Raw genomic sequence first — 18,724 nt, forward strand, 5'->3', positions numbered from 1 at the left:
TTGGCAACTTGTGAAGGAAGTGTTTCCATACATAGTTTGGAACATCTGGTCTAAAAAGGCAGAGACTTCAGGTTTCTAGAGAACAAGGTGAGCCATCCTGAGGGAATAACTTAATTCTGACCTGAACCAAGAGGTAACCAAGAGAAAGAGTATTATTATTCCAGTGACCTAATATCTTAGTGTTTAGATTTTAGAACCTTTTAGGTTTTCAATTTAGAATTTTTTTTTGGGGGGGGAGGGGAGAGAGACAGAGCGAGCGAGCAAGCGAGCGAGCAGGGGAGGGGCAGAGGGAGAGAAAAAAGTCTCAAGCAGCTGAAAGCCCAGTGTGGAGCCCTATGTGCGGCTCTATCCCACGACCCTGAGATCATGACCTGAGCCGAAATCAAGAGTCAGATGCTTAACCGACTGAGCCACCCAGGCACTCCTAGTATCTTACACTTTTGATTCTTTAGAGGTTACCATGGATAGGAAAATCCTACAAATCTTAAGCCCAAGACCCCTGAAAACAGAAACAGGAGGGAGGGGAGGTGGCTAGGGAAGAAAGAATACAGATATATTTTATTTCCTCCATTTTGTGCTCTTCTGATTTTGTGCTCTTCTGTTCTCTTGTCAAGAGTGGGAGCAGGGACAAAGTTTGAGAAGAAATCAGGCTGAGGAGAAAAAGGCCAGCTGGGTACAGAAGCCGGGGCCGATTCTTCCTCCCTTCCTCCAACACCAGCAAGCTCTGCCTGCTGACTCAGGGCAGAAGTGCAGGGACGCTCCTCAGTGCCCACTTCCCCTTACTGTTCTTCCCTGCCACCCACGTTTGCAAGATGGTCCAGGAATTTAAAGCCCTTCAACCCGCTAAGACCTGTTCCTTTACACAACTCCTCACCTTCCCAGTTCCAGCAGCTTATTAACATGAGGCAGTGTCCTTTTTTGATTTTTGGTTTTGTAGTTGACATACCACGTTCTAGGAGTTTCAGGTGTCAACACAGATGTCTGACAATTCTCTACATGATGCACCGTGCACCACAGTGAGTGTAGGCACCATCTGTCACCACTGTTATTTCAGTATTATCGACTGTGCTCCCTGTGCTTCAGGGTTCTCTCTTTTATCTGATGACAGCAATCTATATGAAGCATGCATGAGGCTTCATCCTTAGTAGGAGTTTTCATCTTCAAATGGGCACTAATGCCTGGATGCGGCAGAAAGCGCACTGGATCTGGGGCTTCAAGGCTTTGGTCTTCTATGTAGCTCTGCCTCTTATTAGATGTATTTTCTCCATTTTAAAATGGAAAATACTTCTTCAGGGGCGCCTGGGGGGCTCAGTCGGTTGAGCGTCTGCCTTCGGCTCGGGTCATGATCCCAGGGTCCCAGGGGTCTGGGATCGAGCCCCGCACCGGGCTCCCTGCTCAGCGGGGGGGGGGGCGGGGGGGGGGGTGTTCTCCCTCTCCCTCGGCCCCTGTTCCTGTACTCTCTCTTGCTCACTGTTTCTCTCAAATAAATAATCTTAAAAAAAAAAAAAAGAAAAGATGCTTCTTCACAGTCTTGTTGCAGGAGTGAAATAAGATAATACAAGTGAAAGTTCTAGTGAACTTACCGTCTGACACCTAACTAAATGTTAGATGAATTTCAATCACTAATTGGTAGGAAGTAAAACAAAGCGTATGCAGGGTGAAGGAAAGAGAAGCTGGCTTCTCCCAGAACATGTTCAGCTGCTTCCTTCAAATTCATTTCCTTCTAGGCCGGCCTCTGAGGAGGTAATAAAAATGAAATGGTACTGCAGGTGGCTACGCCCTGAAAGCTCGCCCTCCCTTCCCCTTTTCTGTAAGCATCTTGGCGCCTTACTGAAGTTCAGCAAAGAAAGAATGTGAATTACACAGTGAACCACAAATATCTGAAACCTGGAATCATAACTCCACATGTTTGGAAAACAAAACTAGGAGAGCTATTTTTAAACCTAAGTGGTAGGTAGGTTCACTTAGTGACAACATGAATGTACATGTCACACGGGAATAATACTGAAGGTTCTACGGTGCTTTTTAAGTACCAGGCACTGCTATACCTGGTAGACACAAAGGTGTATTATTCCAGCGGCACAAACTTTCTGCCCAGAGACCATGCATCTATATCTCCATCAGTACGTTCATATGGTTGGTTCAAGCCAGCCCTGATGAATGCCTGCATGAAGGAAAAATAAACAGCAAACGGATCAAATGCTGGCTGGTTTTCAAGCCCTTGAGTAAACTGCTGTTCTTGAGGACAACTGTCACATAACTTCATTTACTTGTCATTAGGCCACCAGTCCCTCTGCTTAAGACAGAGATGTGTACTTATAATAAAACACATTGTTCTTTCAAGGAGATACCTGCCCAGCATTCCATTATCTTTCTCCTGGAGGAAAGCCAGTTCAGGTAGGACCCTGGTCAATTAGAGCACCCCAACTCCCAAGGCCCACAGAGTTGTGCAGGGACTCTCATGTGACCCAAGCAGAACCAGAGTCCTCTCCATGGTGCTTCTGCCACACCCGCGAGCACAGACGCCTTCCCTTCCCTTTGAGGTTGCTGGTCGCCATTTTACCAACTTGTGGAGTGATCCCAACTATGCTCTAATGGTACTGTTTGACTCACTGGATGCAGCTGACTGACCTGATCAGATCTACTCTTGAACTTCTTGGTTTGTGACCTAATATTCTCTTCCTTGGTTGAAGCTATTTTGAAATGGGGAACTTTCAATTGCTTTCAAGAGACCCAAGCATAAGCAAATTATAGCCACCACTAATGAATCTGATTTGGCTAATGTTCAGCACACACCATGCTTACTATTTAAATGTGGACAGCAGTTCCAAGACAATGTTTTGTCAATAAAAATAAAATACTGACTCAGCAAATATCCTCTAGAAACTTCATGGGAAGTCGATCATGATGCCACTGCCACCACTATCATTTGGCTTTGCCAGCAAAACCTTCCCCATGCCTTAAAGCAAAGAAGAAATGTGCACAAAATTCACAAGATTATTTTACTAGAATTTATGGGGAGAAGATAACGTAGTCAAGTTTCCACAAAGAAAATCTTCAGGTTGAACTCCAGCCAAACAAAAGAAAATTCAAGTTCTGGTTTCAGTCCCAACTGGCTTGGGCATTGAAGCAATGCCCCCTTCTCTTGGCATGCACCTGTCAAGGGGTCAGTTTTGTGTCCACCTTTTCATGCCCCTTGACCCTCTGCATCATGGCTCCGTGATCCCAGGCAAGAATTCTGAAAACCTTCTTCCATTTCTATGGTTTTCCTCATCCAGCTGAGGATACTGCTGGCTACCCCCAAAACGTCACCAACCGTATGCTCTGGTCCATACAGCCTTCTTCTTAAACTCTGGGAGAACTCTCAAGGACAACAGGGTAGCTAAGGGGACAAAAAAAGTAAAGTGCACTGTTGCATTTGGTGAAACAGCATTTGAAAAGGTCATTTAGATGGAAAACGTGTCAGAACAGAACTTGGCTTTTTTTTACTTGGCTCATCTTCAAATCTAAGAATTCTCACCAAGCCTTAGGCAGAATTTGAATAGTAGAGCACGATTAATAAAATCTGGGGGAAAGGGTTTCTTTGTTGTTAAGTTATTCTGCAACCAGTTAACAGAAAATTCGGCAGAGTTTAACAAAAATTGCCTTCTTGGATGCTGATTTTTTTTCTTTTCTTCATCTGGGTGATGATTACATAGGTGTGTTCCCTTTGTAAAAAAGCTACTTAACGATTTGTGTACTTTTCTACATGAATATGATTTTTCCATTAGATGTTTAGTTGAAAGGTAAGAAACAAAAATAAAAAACTGATCCTGCAATGAAGTTTGGTCCTCGTTGCTCAATGGAGCATGCATGACTGTGCTAATCTGTATTCAACTATGTGCTCACAAGTCCACACCTTTTCTTATTCATCACGGGTCCCTCAGGGATCAATTTAGAGTAGGGCAGCTCTGTGTAATTCCTCTAGGTCACTTATTATAGATCTTATTTTAGGATATTAATATAAATACATCGAGATGTTATTTAAAATATAATAGGAAATGTAGGGAAGCCAGTTACACAGTTCTTGTGTGGGACTCTAATAAGCCCTTGACTATCTAATCAAGTGAACATGTACTTCCTTGACCCAAATAACTATTCTCCTCATCAGTATCAACTTGTTTGCTATCTTCATGACCTAAAACAGTGTATGTTTGGAGCAACCAATGGTATTATAGACCCATGGCCATTAAGAATGAGTTCAAACTTCCTGAGGCAAACAAATGAAGACAATCCTATCAAGTCTCTAGGGACGGATCAAGTAAACGTATGTCAGACCACGGCCCTTACGCCCAGTGAAGTTCTGTGCTTGATCACACTCCACTTCCTACTCACACCCTTCGCATGTGTGGGGGGAGGGGAGTAGGGAGAAGGATCAGAACCAACTGATTATGGAATTCTTACTTGCTTGGCCACCAACAAATTATATCAAACTAAGGGTAAAATATGGTCATGCTAAGACTCCAGGCAGGACAGATAAATTATCACAAGTGGGGCGCCTGGGTGGCTCAGTTGGTTAATCGACTGCCTTCGGCTCAGGTCATGATCCTGGAGTCCCGGGATCGAGTCCCGCATCGGGCTCCCTGCTCGGCGGGGAGTCTGCTTCTCCCTCTGACCCTCTTCCCTCTCGTGCTATCTCTCAAATAAATAAATAAAATCTTAAAAAAAAAAATCTTTGAAATTATCCCAAGTGTAGGCCAGGAGGTGATTTTCCCAAGCTGAGGTTTCCCAGTGCATTATTTTATAGCGTGTCAGCGACCATCTCAACAGAAGCCATTGGCTGGACCAGACCCCCGAGTCCTGAGACACAAAAGACAGTACAAGGTGTCTCAGGCCACACAAACAATGCCCAACGGAAGTCTCAGGTTTGAGTAAAATAATGTACGTAATTTTCACAGAAAGATATTCTGTTTGTGGTTCCCACAGTCATAGTCCAACAAGTCAGTAGAGAAGTATAAAAAACACAAAAACTATTTAAACGCCTGAAAGCATAGGCAATGTCCAGTTCCCTTGGCAAAATACTATGCCACTACTATAAATACTATTAACGAAGCCAAAATAGGGATAGGTTAAAATGCTTTAAACATAATTTTTAAATAAAGGCAGTGCTCAAAGTGTCTATGTGTATTTTTTCAGTTGTCCAATGATTATAAATGTGTTAGAAAAACACTCATATGCAGAGGGGGCAAAAACTTCTTAGGAAAAAAATAATCAAAATTGCCACTGGGCAATGGGACTCCAGATTCCTCTTTGGTCTTTCCTGAATTTTTTAAACTTTCATTAAAGTGAAAGTTTGCCGTCATAAAACATTTAAAAGCTATTTAAATAAAAGCAAAATTTAAAGGCATGGAACTCTTTTTAAATCCACTTTCTCCTTCAAAATGCCACATAATGACAGTTCCAGATTACTTCTCTACACTGAGTTCAGATGAGCCTTTTCGGGAGGCAATATACACGAGAATGATGCTTCTGTAGCAAAGACAGCCACGGATGGCTTTCACCTATGTTGCGCATGTGGTATGGAAGTCCTACCTTTTAGAAGATCCCTGGATTTTGTGGAGAGGCCTTCTTTAGGGCTTTCCATGATGCTGAAGAGCCAGTCAATGAACTAGGGTGAAAAGGAAGAGCAGTATCAGTGAAGACAGTCCCACTATTAATAAAAGAGTGATCAGGCCCTTGGGCCTGCATACATGCATCTCAGTGCAGGGCTGGCAGATGGAGATGAGAAGGGGACCAGGCCTAAGAGATGGGGAAGCTGGACACAGCTCCCATTTAGTCCAATGACCCAGCAAAGTCAAAACTCCTTTCTCAGCTAAATACCCTGAGACCTGCTGTGGATTTTAACAGTGAGGGAGACATGGGCCCAGTAGGCCTCCAGTATGCCATGAACTTTCTCTCTCAGTACTCTGAGAGCACCAGAGAGGTTAAGAGCCTTGCCCAAGTGCACTCCCAATGAATGGCAGAGTCCAGATTTCAACCCAATTCAGAGCCTTGCGCTCCTTCTTTGCATCCTGCTGCCTGATGCTGCATGCATCTAGGCCCAGGCTCACAGGGCGGGTAGTAAATAGGGAAACACATCAGACATAAGCCCCCATTTCTAAAATCAGATATTCTGTAGATGAGAACAATTTGTGCCCAAATGGAATTGAAACAGTAAGTTGAAATGCAAGAGAAAGGCATCAAATAATTTACTAGGTACAGCCGAGTATGTTAACTGCAAATAAATTCTACAAACGAGGTAGAAACTCAGACTACTCAGGAGTTTGACTGATCTCCCAGGGTACCGCCAAAATTGTTTTTATATTAGATAGAGGGTAATTCCATTAAGGACTGAATGTTGCCAATCTCGACTCACTAAAAAACACATACATTAGTCAGAGGTACTAGGTATTTTAACTTGGATGTAGAAACTGGCTTGTAAGAAAGCATCAGATAGAAAGCAAATATTCCTAATTCTGTTTTGATTAAATTTTTAAAAAATTTTCTTTTCCTCAATTTTATTTTATAATAACTGACTGGTAAGTAAATAGGTCAAGCACTACAAATACATAGTAGACACAGGATGCCTGCACTGTAGTCCAAAGTGATCGTGGTGTCCCAGGCCAGAAAAAAACACAAGGGGATGCCACATTTGAATTGATTTTGATTTAAAATGAAACAGCAAACACAAGATTTGGTATAATATGAATGCTTAAGAAAACAAAGGTCTTTTAATTGAGATGCTCAGTGGAGTTGTGCATGGCTAACCCGTGGGTCCATAGTTCAGAAATATTTTTAAAGACTAATGTTCAGATTTTCACAATAAGCCACAAAAAGTTGGCTTTAGGCTTTCAACCTCATAAAAATCCAGTTTTCCTTAAATGGGATTCAAAAAAGAATCTCTCCCTCGACTGTACGAAAGGCTGCCCAGAGCCATGGAACGAGAAGTAGAGGAAGCATAGTATTTCCATACGCTGCGCACAACGGCCAGTAGCCTGGGGAAACTCAACATTAAAAACCAAAAAGTGCTTCCTACAGTCTGGATTTTCCCGTGGGCTAGGGTGATGACCTTTACAAATTTCCCCATATCATGAGAACAGATCAGGAGGACGGGCCCCTGGACCGTGGCTATAGGACCGAATGAGCCTTGAGGAATCTTAACTGTGCTACAAGAATGTGGCTGTTCCAGATGCCCGTTTCCCCAACCCCCCCAGCATGATGGATCGTCCCCAACGTTGCTCAGCACCACCCTATCTTCCCCGTCCTATGATCCCTGCAGCCCTGAACCTGCCTTCCTACCGGTCCTCACTCTGTCATTCTGAGCGCTCAGAGCCTCACTCATCCTCTCCCCCCCAGGATCAAGAACACATGTGCCTTCAATACCCCAGGGCAAGTATAAGCTCTTCTTTCCGGCTCACCTCCGGCTGTAAGCAAGTCGCTACTATTGTCATTGTTGTTTTTGGCCACCAGTTAGCCTCAAGCTCTGAGGCTCTGCATCTGGCTGCGGTTCGGGGCTGAGGATCAAAGCCCGTGGGGTGATTCCAGTTACACTTAACTTCCAACCTCAACCCTACAGCAGAAATTGCTCAAGAGAAGATGGGCCACCTGCCCGGACACGCAGGTGGCTGCCAACCTCACCTTCTGGGTCTGTTCCTTCCACGGCTCTTTCTGTAGCAGAAGAGGCATGCTACTGGGAAGGAGAGTGAGAGCCTCCTGCAGAGTGACCCTGTGCATTGGACTCCTGCCAAGGAAGCTTGAAGCTGACCCAGCTGGGCCATCTTCCCGATGCCATGGCAACCAGCTAGCACTGAGGCCAAGGAGGAGAGGGGCCGCGTGGTCTGCCCAGGTCACCACTGCGGTTGCAAACAGCAGCAATAAGAAGTCCAAAGCCTCCAAAGGAAATAGAAACAAAGGTCACATGTTTTAACAATTCAGAGTCACGCATGTCCACACACACACAGCCCGAGTCAGGATGATGCAATGTTACCTTCCCCTTCACCCAAGAAGAGGAACCGGACTGAACAGCAAACTCCATTTCCACACTTAAAGAATAGACATTTCAGGGCTCCAGAAGATTGTAGGGATCCTCTTTTGTAAGACAGAAGGCCCAACAGTTGCATTATTATTGCTCTAATAATGCAGGAGAAACCTTATTTCATTCCTAATCATACGGAGATCCCGATACTCCTCTGTTTTGGTGTTTCCAAAGAGATTAAAGAATTCATTACGAGTGATATGGAAAGGGATATTTAGAGCTATTGTTAGGTGGCCAAAACAGATTTTTAAAAAGAGGTATAGTCTGATCCCACTTTTGAACAATAACAAATGACTCTCCCCATGCATTTTATTTTTCTGTTCTCATTATTTAATCTAAATATTTCAGTGGCAAACACTTGATTTTGTTCCATTAATGCTGAAACGTAAGCATGAAGACAGACTAAAAACAAACATTCTTGGAATAAGGGAGTCAGTCACAACAAATCATTAGGCATTTTTTTTTTAAACAATTTTTTCAGTATGTTCAGCCATGAACTGAAATAGACTCACCAGAGTCCAGACCTATATATCTCTCCGGACTTATATATATCTGTAATTCCAAGGATTAGTTTAAATTTTAATTCCAGTGTATTACAGTTTCAGGTATATAATATAGTGATTCAACAATTCCATGTATTACTCAGCTGCTCATCAAGGTAAGTGTAGTCTTAATTCCCTTCACCTGTCTCACCCAGCACCCACCCCCCTCCCCTCTGGTCACCATCTGTTTGTTGTCTACAGTTAAGAGTCTGGGTTTTGGGGGGTTTTTTTGGTTTGTCTCCTTTTTTCCCCCCTTTGTCTGTTGTGTTTCTTAAATTCCACATATGAGTGAAATCATATGGTATTTGTCTTTCTCTGACAGGCTTATTTTGCTTAGCATTATACTCTCTAGATCCATCCATGTCATTGCAAATGGCAAGACTTCATTCTTTTTTATGGCTGAATAATATCTCTCTCTCTCTCTCTGTGTGTGTGTGTGTGTGTGTGTGTGTGTGTGTGTGTGTGTGTGTGTCTCATCTCTTTTTTTTCCATTCACCTATCAGTGGACACCTGTGTTGCTTCCATACTTTGGCTATTGTTGATAATGCTGCTATAAACATAGGAGTGCATATATCCCTCTGAATTAGTGTTTTTGTAAATCTTTGGGTAAATACCCAGTGATGCAATTACTGGATCATAGGGTAGTTCTATTTTTTTTTTTTAAAGATTCTCTTTATTTATTTCACAGAGAGAGACACAGCAAGAGCAGGAACACAAGCAGGGGGAGTGGGAGAGGGAGAAGCAGGCTTCCCGCAGAGCAGGGAGCCCGATGCGGGGCTCGATCCCAGGACCCTGGGATCATGACCCAAGCCGAAGGCAGATGCTTAACGACTGAGCCACCCAGGTGCCCCTGGGTAGTTCTATTTTTAATTTTTTGAGGATACTCCATGCCATCCTCCACAGTGGCTACACCAGTTTGCATTCCCACCAACAGTGCTTAAGGGTTCCTTTTTCTTCACATCCTCACCAACATTTGTTGTTTCTTGAGTTTTTGATTTTAGCCATTCTCACAGGTGTGAGGTGATATCACATTGTGGGTTTGATTTGCATTTCCCTGATGAGGAGTGGTGTTGAGAATCTTCTCATGCGTCTCTTGGCCATCTGTGTGTCTTCTTTGGAGAAATGTCGATTCATGTTTTCTGCCCATTTTTTAATGGGATTGTTTGGGGGGTTTTTTTTGGTGTTGAGTTGTGGAAGTTCTTTATATATTTTGGACACTTACCTTTTATCAGATATGTCATTTGCAAATATGTTCTCCCTTTCAGTAGGCTGTCCATTAGTTCTGTTGTTTCCTTTGCTGTGCAGAAGCTTTTTATTTTGATACAGTCCCGGTAGTTTATTTTTGCTTTTGTTTCCCTTGCCTCAGGAGACCTATCTAAAAAGATGATGCTATGGCTGATGTGAGAGAAATTACTGTCTGTGCTCTCTTCTAGGATTTTAATGGTTTCAGGTCTCACATTTAGGTCCTTAATCCACTTTTGAGTTTATTTTTGTGTCTGGTGTAAGAAAGTGGACCAGTTTCATTCTTTTGCATGTGGCTGTCCAGTTTTCCCAAAACCATTTGTTGAAGAGACTGTCTTTTTCCCATTGCATATTCTTGCCTCCTTTGTTGCAGATTAATTGGCCATGTAATTGTGGGTTTATTTCTGGGCTTTCTATTCTGTTCCATTGACCTATGTGTCTATTTTCATGCCAGTACCATACTGTTTTGTAATTACAGCTTTGTAATAGAACTTGAAGTCTGAAAATGTGATGCCTCCAGTTTTGTTTTTCTTTTCCAAGACGCTTTGGCTATGCAGTGTCTTTTGTGGTTCTAAACAAATGTTAGGATTGTTTGTTCTAGTTCTGTAAAAACTGCTGTTGGTATTATGATAGAGATTGCATTAAATCTGTAGACTGCTTTGGGTAGTATAGACATTTTAACATTATTTGTTCTTCTAATCCATGAGCATGGACTGTCTTTCCATTTCTTTGTGTCGTCTTCATTTTCTTTCATCAATGTTTTACAGTTTTCAGCATACAAGTCTTTCATCTCCTTGGTTAAGTTTATTCCTAGGTATTTTATTATCTTTGGTGCAATTGCAAATGGGACTGTTTCTTAATTTCTTTCTGCTCCTTCATTATAAGTGTGTAGAAATGCAACAGATTTCCGTACACTGATTTTATATCCTGCAACCTTACTGAATTCGCTTATCAGTTCTAGCAGTTTTTTGGCAGTCTTTTAGGTTTTCTATATACAGTATCATGTCATCTGCAAAGAGTGTAGTTGCACTTCTTCCTTACCAATTTGGATGCCTTTTCTTTTTGTTGTCTGACTGCGGTGGCTAGGACTTCCAGTACTATGTTGAATAAAAGTGGTGAGAGTGGACAACCTTGTCTTGTTCCTGACTTTAGGGGAAAAGCTATCAGTTTTTCCCCACTGAGTATGATGTTAGCTGTGGGTTTTTTACATGTGGTTTTATTATGTCGAGGTATGTTCCCTCTAAACCCATTTTATAAGACTTTTTTATCACGAACGGGTGTTCTATTTTGTCAAATGCTTTTTCTGCATCTACTGAAAGGATCATACGGTTTTTATCCTTTCTCTTACTGATGTGATGTATCATGTTGTTTGATTTGCAAATACTGAACCACCCTTGTACCCCAGGAATAAATCCCACTTGATTGTGGTGAATGATTTTTTAAATGTATTGCTGGATTTGGTTTGCTAATATTTTTGTTGAGGATCTTTACATCTATGTTCATCAGAGAGACTGGCCTGTAGTCTCTTTTTGTGGTGTCTCTTGTCTGGTTTTGATATCAGAATAATGTTGGTCTCATAGAATGAATTTGGAAGTTTTCCTTCTTCTATTTTTTGAAAAAGTTTGAGAAGAATAGGTATTAACTCTTCAAATGTTTGGTAGAATTCACCTGTGAAGCCGTCTGGTCCTGGACTTTTGTCTGTTGGGAATTTTTTGATTACTGATTCGATTTCATTGCTGGTAATCAGTCTGGTATGACTTCAATTTTTTTTTTTTTCATTTATTGAGACTTGTTTTGTGGCCTTCTTTTGTGATCTGTTCTGGAGAATGTTCCATGTGCACTTGAAAAGAATGTGTATTCTGCTGTTTTACGATGGAATGTTCTGAATATGTGTTAAATTCATCTGGTCCAGTGTGTCATCCAAAGCCACTGTTTCCTTGTTGATTTTCTATTTGGATGCTCTGCCCATGGATGTTAAGTGGGGTGATGTTAAAGTCCCCTACTATTATTGTATTACTGGTGATTACTTCCTTTATGTTTATTATTAACTGTTTTATGTATTTGAGTGCTCCCATGTTGGTTGCATAGTTAACAATTGTTATACCTTCTTGTTGGATTGTACCCTTTATGATTATATAGTGTCCTTCTTTGTCTCTTGTTACAGTCTTTCTTTTAAAGTCTATTTTGTCCTATATAAGTATTGTTACCCCAGTTTTCTTTTCACCTCCCTTTGCACGATAAGTACTTCTCCATCCCCTCACTTTCAATCTGCAGGTGTCCTTAAGTCTGAAATGAGTCTCTTGTAGGCAGTATATAGATGGGTCTTGTTTGTTTGTTTTTTAATCTATTCTGTCATCCCATGTCTTTTGATTGGAGCATTTAGTCCATTCACATTCACAATTATTACTGATAGGTTACCATTAGGGTTGTATGTAACATCTTCTGCATATACCAGTCTCTATTAAGTTAATGATTACTTAAGTTTGAACCCATTCTTTACTCCTCCCCTGATACATTTTAGGTCTATGGTGTTATACTTTACATCCTTTTACTTTGTGAATTCCTTGCCTATTTTTTACGGATATATTTATTTTTACTGCTTTTATGCTTCCTAATTTCTTATTCTTACCTATGGTTTTTCCTTTCCCCTCAAAGAGTCCCCTTTAGTATTTCTTGTAGGGCTGGCTTAGTGGTCATGAATTCCTTTAACTTTTGTTTATCTGGGGAACTCTTTCTCTCTCCTTCTATTCTGAATGATAGCCTTGCTGGACAGAGTATTCTTGGCTGCAGATTTTTCCCTTTTAGCACTTTGAATATCATGCCACTCTCTTCTGGTCTGTAAAGTTTCTGCTGAAAAATCTGATAGCCTTGTGGGGTTTCTCTTGTGTGGTCTTCTTTTCTCTTGATGCTTTTTAAAATTCTCTATCACTACTTTTTGCCATTTTGATTAGTATGTGTCTTGGATGGACCTCCTTGGACTGATTTTGTTGGGAGATCTTTGTGCCTCCGGTATCTGAATTTCTGTTTCCTTCTCCAGACGCGGGAAGTTTTCTATTATTTCTTCAAATAAAGTTTCTACTCACTTTTGTCTTTCTTCTTCTTCTGGGATCCCTATAATGCAAATGTTATTACGCTTGACGGAGTGGCTGAGTTCCCTTAGTCCATTCTCATTTTGCATACTTTTTTTTCCCTCTCCTGCTCAGCTTGATTATTTTCCATTACTCTGTCATCCAGGTTGCTGACTCATTCTTCTGCTTCCTACACTCTGCTATTTATCCCATCTAAGGTATTTTTAATTTCATTTATTGTGTTTTTCAGCTGTGATTCTTCTTTATCTGTTTGTAAAGGGTGTCACCGATGTCCTCCACTCTTTTCTCAAGTCCAGTGAGTATCTTTATAATCATTACTTTAAATTCTCTATCAGGCATATTATTTATCTCCATTTTGCTTAGGACTCTTGCTGTGGTTTTGTCTTATTCTTTCATTTGGGACATATTCCCATCTCCTCGTTTTGTCTAACTCTGTGTGTCTGAAAGTCAGCTATGGCTCCTGCTCTTCAAAGTAGTGGCTTTATGAAGAGGTCCTGTGGTCCTCTGCAGGGCACTTTCCCCTGTTTACCAGAACCTGGCACTTCAGGCGTGCCTCCTATGTTGTTAGTGGGCCAGTCTGGTGCTGCTTTGTGCTTGAGTTGAGTCAGAGTGTTTGGCAGAGATGTTGAGTTGAGTCAGGTGTTTGGCAGAGATGCAATGGCACCAAACTGCAGAGCACTTTCCCTGTGCTGTCCCCTGAGAAGCTTTCATTGGTGGGCAGGGCCCGCAATCAGAAGAATTGTCTGTCCCCAGCCCACTGCGGGGGCACAGTCTAACCAGTGTGGTGTTTATCTTTCTCTCTCCCCAGGGCAGGAATCACTTTGGAGTGGTGTTGGTCCCTGTCCAGGCTGCTAGCACACTTTTCCAGGCTTGTGGCTTCAGTTTGAATGGGCTTTGGCCAAGAGCACATTGGAGGAGGCGGATCTACAATGTGCTTGGGAGTGAGATGTGCAGAGCCCTCAAGGTTTGCACACGGAGAGAGGGGATGTGCTGCTACCTCTCGGACCACAGTGGCTGGGCCAATCCGCAAAGCATACAAGTGTAGGGCGAGCACTTTTACCAACGTGGACTTAGGTTTGCTGTGAAAGACCCACCACCACCACAGGGCCAGCCCATGTGGACCTGCAAAGAGTGGGTGGGCAGGCACACAGTTTTAGCAAGGTGTGTGCCCATCTTTCACAAGAGGGTACTTGCTGCCACCACCATTGCTGAGGCCCCACAAAGTGCATGGTTAGCAGAATTTGAGGTTTTCTGGGGGAGGGGATCCATAGCACACGGACTGAGGCATGCCCAGCTGGGGTGGGCAAATCCCCAGAGCTATGGGGTGGGGGGTGGAGTGGGGAGGCAGAGAGTAGTATAAGCAAGTTAGGTCGCAAGTGTGGGTGCTAAACTGGTTTCTGCAGGTGGCTTCAGGTAGCTATGTGTTTATGTTGGGGGGCAGGGGAGGAAAATGGCACCTACTAGCTCCTTTGGTCCTGAGGGAGACTCCCTGTGAATACGACCCCTCCAGGGTAGTAGAGATGAATAACTCTTCCTCCCTATACCCCAGGCATTTTTCAAATTGCTCCTTCTATGTTGTATCTCCACAGGCTGTTTCTTGTGCTGTCTCTTCAAGGGCAGGGACTCAGTTTTCTCTCAGTGGCCAGGTTCTCCCAGAACCCAACCTGCTGATTTTTAAAGTTGCAGGCTTTAAATTCTGCTGATTGTAAGAACTCACTAAAGTTCACCCCCTCTAGTTTTCAAAGCCAAGTATTATGGAGATTCATCTAACCCCACGTGGGCTCCCCAATGTGTTAGGCTTCTTCTTCCCCTTCTCCACACCCGTGGTCCATTTAGCTCCCCAGCATGTCTCCACCCTTCCTACCCTATTCGATGTGGCATCTTTTCTACTTTTAGTTGAGGAGTTTGTTCTGCCAGCCTTCGGGTCATTTCCTGGGTTAGTTACACTGACGTGAGTGTTATCTAGTTATATCTATGGGATGAGGTGAGCTTAGGGTCCTCATATTCTGCCACCTTCTCAGCCTATATATCTCCACATGCATTTTAAATATATCCATTCAGGGGCTCCTGGGTGGCTCAGTCGTTAAGCGTCTGCCTTCGGCTCAGGTCGTGATCCCAGGGTCCTGGGATTGAGCCCCGCATCGGGCTCCCTGCTCAGCCGGAAGCCTGCTTCTCCCTCTCCCACTCCCCCTGCTTGTGTTCCCTCTCTCACTGTCTCTGTCAAATAAATAAAATCTTTAAAATTAATCAATCAATCCATCCATCCATCCATTCAGAGTTTAGACTAATTTACACTCTTATAGAAACGGTGGTAACAAGGGGCCCCTCTGAGTTGTTGGATTACTGTGATTCAAATTACACTTCTTTCTCTTATCTGTATTTTCTAAGTTTTAAAAAAGATTTTTGTAAGAAAACAGAAAGTTAACAAAAACTTAGGAGATCAGAAGAAAAGGATGACAGATTCTGCTAGTTAAAAAAAAGTTTAAAAAGGTACTCCTTAAGTTCTTAAAATTCATAATGTCACTCATTAAAATTTCAAAAATATATGCAACTCTTCAGAAAAGCAGGTCAGAATTTCAAACAACATCCCAGGTTATACAAATTCCACTCACACAGTAAACAGGATACCTGTGAAACATGCCTACAGAAAAATTCTACTACTAAAAAATATACAGTGGACAGCAAAGTCAAGAAAATAAGAAGAGTGGGAAAGAGCTATCTTCCTTTTATTTATTAACCTTTTTCTGTTCTAATTTACCCAGCAGCAGTTGTTAACCTTTTGGGGGTCATACATCATTTTACGCCTCTCATGCACATAAGTATTTATGCAAACATAGGTTACTTGCATACACTTCAGGAACCTCTTCAAACCAGACATTTGAAGACATTCTCTGGGCCAGTGCAAAGGCCAGAGCCCTGTACCTCATCTCCTCTGTGGGGTCAAACCCAAGTACACAGAACCCTGGGTTCCCTCATCGGCTAGTGCCCTTTGTGTGCCACCTCTCAAGGAACTTACTCTGTTGAAAATATTTTTCTAAGGGCAGCCCTCGGTGTCTCCAAGAGCCAGGCAAGAACATCCATTTCCTTGTGACATCAGAGAGTTATCACCAGCGTTACCCAAACATAAAAGGAAGGGTGGGGGGGAAGGGCAAGCAGCAACTTTTTTGTCTTTTGGGAGAGCAAACGTTAAGTTCTACATTTTAAGGGAGCCACAAATGACTCTAGATTGTACCTCATCAAGAGCCACGTTCTGAACAGATGTTGACTGGTATGCAATATTTCTGATATAGCCCATCAATTCCAAGAGCCATTCCATTCTCTTCAACACACCTGAAACAAAAAGGGATGTTTTCTTACCAGACCATGGTTTTCCTATGAAATGAACAACAGATCAGTACCAGCCACCATAACTAAAGCAGAACACCTGCGGAGGATTCCATGAAACAGTTTCAAATCCTCTTGCCATACCTGAGACTTGTGATTTTGTGGGAGAGAGCTCTTTGACACTATTCTTATCAGATGACTGTAGTTTTGCTTTTATTTTCAAAAGGTCATTTATTCTTCAAAACTATGCACCCACTAGTGATAAAATGCACTTACTGGAGTTTCTCTCTCAACATTAAACATACTAGGAGAAATCTGGCATGCCAGCTAGCCAGTAATGTTGAACCTTGGATAATTAGTTGTTTTTATGGTCTTCTTCTACTTCAATGTTCCCATTTTATGCCCAAATCAAAGAGAAAAACCTATCCCAAAGACATGAGAAGAAAAATAAAAACCGGCTATTATACAGTAACTGGAGAACAAACATCAGTGTAAGTATTGATTCTTCCTTTTTTATTTTTTAAAAATGAGGATTCCTGGAAGCCAGGGCAAAAATGAACTATTGGGATTTCATCAAGATAAAAAGCTTTTGCACAGCAAAAGAAACAGTCCACAAAACCAAAAGACAACTGACGGAATGGGAGAAAATATTTGCAAATGACATATCAGATAAAGGGCTAGTATCCAAAATCTATAAAGAACTTATCAAACTCAACACCCAAAGAACAAATAATCCGATCAAGAAATGGGCAGAAGACATGAACAGACATTTCTCCAAAGAAGACATCCAAATGGCCAACAGGCACATGAAAAAGTGCTCAACATCGCTCAGCATCAGGGAAATCCAAATCAAAACCTCAATGAGATACCACCTCACACCTGTCAGAATGGCTAAAATTAACAAGTCAGGGAACGACAGATGTTGGCGGGGATGTGGAGAAAGGGGAACCCTCCTACACTGTTGGTGGGAATGCAAGCTGGTGCAACCACTCTGGAAAACAGTATGGAGGTTCCTCAAACAGTTGAAATTAGAGCTACCGTTCGATCCAGCAATTGCACTACTGGGTATTTACCACAAAGATACAAATGTAGGGACCCGAAGGGGTACGTGTACCCCAATGTTTATAGCAGCAATGTCCACAATAGCCAAACTGTGGAAAGAGCCAAGATGCCCATCGACAGATGAATGGATAAAGAAGATGTGGTATATATACACAATGGAATATTATGCAGCCATCAAAAGGAATGAGATCTTGCCATTTGCAACGACGTGGATGGAACTGGAGGGTGTTATGCGGAGTGAAATAAGTCAATCAGAGAAAGACATGTATCACATGACCTCACTGATATGAGGAATTCTTAATCTCAGGAAACAAACTGAGTGTTACTGGAGTGGTTGGGGGTGGGAGGGATGGGGTGGCTGGGTGATAGACATTGGGGATGGTATGTGCTACGGTGAGCGCTGTGAATTGTGCAAGACTGTTGAATCACAGATCTGTACTTCTGAAACAAATAATGCAACATATGTTAAGAAAAAAGAAAAAGAAGAAGATAACAGGAGAGGAAGAAAAGGGGAGTATGTCAGAGGGGGAGACGAACCATGAGAGATGATGGACTCTGAAAAACAAACTGAGGGTTCTAGAGGGGAGGGGGGTAGGGGGATGGGTTAGCCTGGTGATGGGTATTGAGGAGGGCACGTTCTGCATGGAGCACTGGGTGTTATGAACAAACAATGAATCATGGAACACTGCATCAAAAACTAATGATGTAATATATGGTGATTAACATAACAATAAAAAAATTTAAAAAAAAAGAAAGAAAAAAGAAAAAAAAAAATGAGGATTCCTTGGGGCGCCTGGGTGGCTCAGTCATTAAGCATCTGCCTTCGGCTCAGGTCATGATCCCAGGGTTCTGGGATCGAGCCCCACATCGGGCTCCCTGCTCCGCGTGAAGCCTGCTTCTCCCTCTCCCACTCCCCCTGCTTGTGTTCCCTCTCTCACTGTCTCTCTCCGTCAAATCAATCAATCAATCAATCAATCAATCTTAAAAAAAAAAAAAAAAAAAAAGAGGATTCCCAGCACAGTAAAGCCTACCTGGGAAGGCTGTCAAATTTTAGTGAGTCAGAGGAAAACGGGAACTAAACTGGAAGGTCAGCTAGTTAAAACCAAAGGCAATATCAAATTTATTCCAGTTTACTTCACATATCTTCCCGCTTCCTTAGGAATACCTATTAGATTTCTCCCTGATAAATACCCTTTTGATTAAGAGTAAAAAAATCTAGTTTTTCATCACAGGTTCATTTATCACGGGGCAGGCATTGATGCAAAGATGAGACAACTATGTCAACTGTCAAAGAGGAGAATAAATCAAAATTTCCTATCTGGTCTCAAAAAGGGTATTATAATTATGTCTGCCAGTTTTCTCTCAAAACCTTCAAGATGTGGGATGCCTGGGTGGCTCAGTCATTGAACGTC

At 42.3% G+C, this 18,724-nt stretch overlaps 1 protein-coding gene across 7 annotated transcripts in view; it reads right to left on the reverse strand.

The window, feature by feature from the left end:
* Positions 1-2,966: 2,966 nt before the first annotated feature.
* FOCAD (focadhesin) overlaps positions 2,967-18,724 on the reverse strand; it is a 310,627-nt gene continuing 294,869 nt past the window's right edge. For 6 of the 7 annotated variants that reach the window (XM_027615363.2, XM_027615366.2, XM_027615367.2 and 3 more), the window contains 4 exons: positions 16,159-16,256; positions 7,657-7,908; positions 5,572-5,647; positions 3,094-3,382 (listed from right to left, as the gene is read on the reverse strand). In XM_027615363.2, coding sequence (XP_027471164.2) covers positions 3,309-3,382; positions 5,572-5,647; positions 7,657-7,908; positions 16,159-16,256 — 500 coding nt within the window. In that variant the 3' untranslated portion in view covers positions 3,094-3,308. Of the gene's footprint in view, positions 3,383-5,571; positions 5,648-7,656; positions 7,909-16,158; positions 16,257-18,724 lie in introns of all 7 variants that reach the window. The other variant, XM_027615362.2, reaches the window with a different exon arrangement.

This window comes from Zalophus californianus, chromosome 13 (assembly GCF_009762305.2).
Source record: "Zalophus californianus isolate mZalCal1 chromosome 13, mZalCal1.pri.v2, whole genome shotgun sequence".
NCBI classification, from domain to species: Eukaryota; Metazoa; Chordata; class Mammalia; order Carnivora; family Otariidae; genus Zalophus; species Zalophus californianus.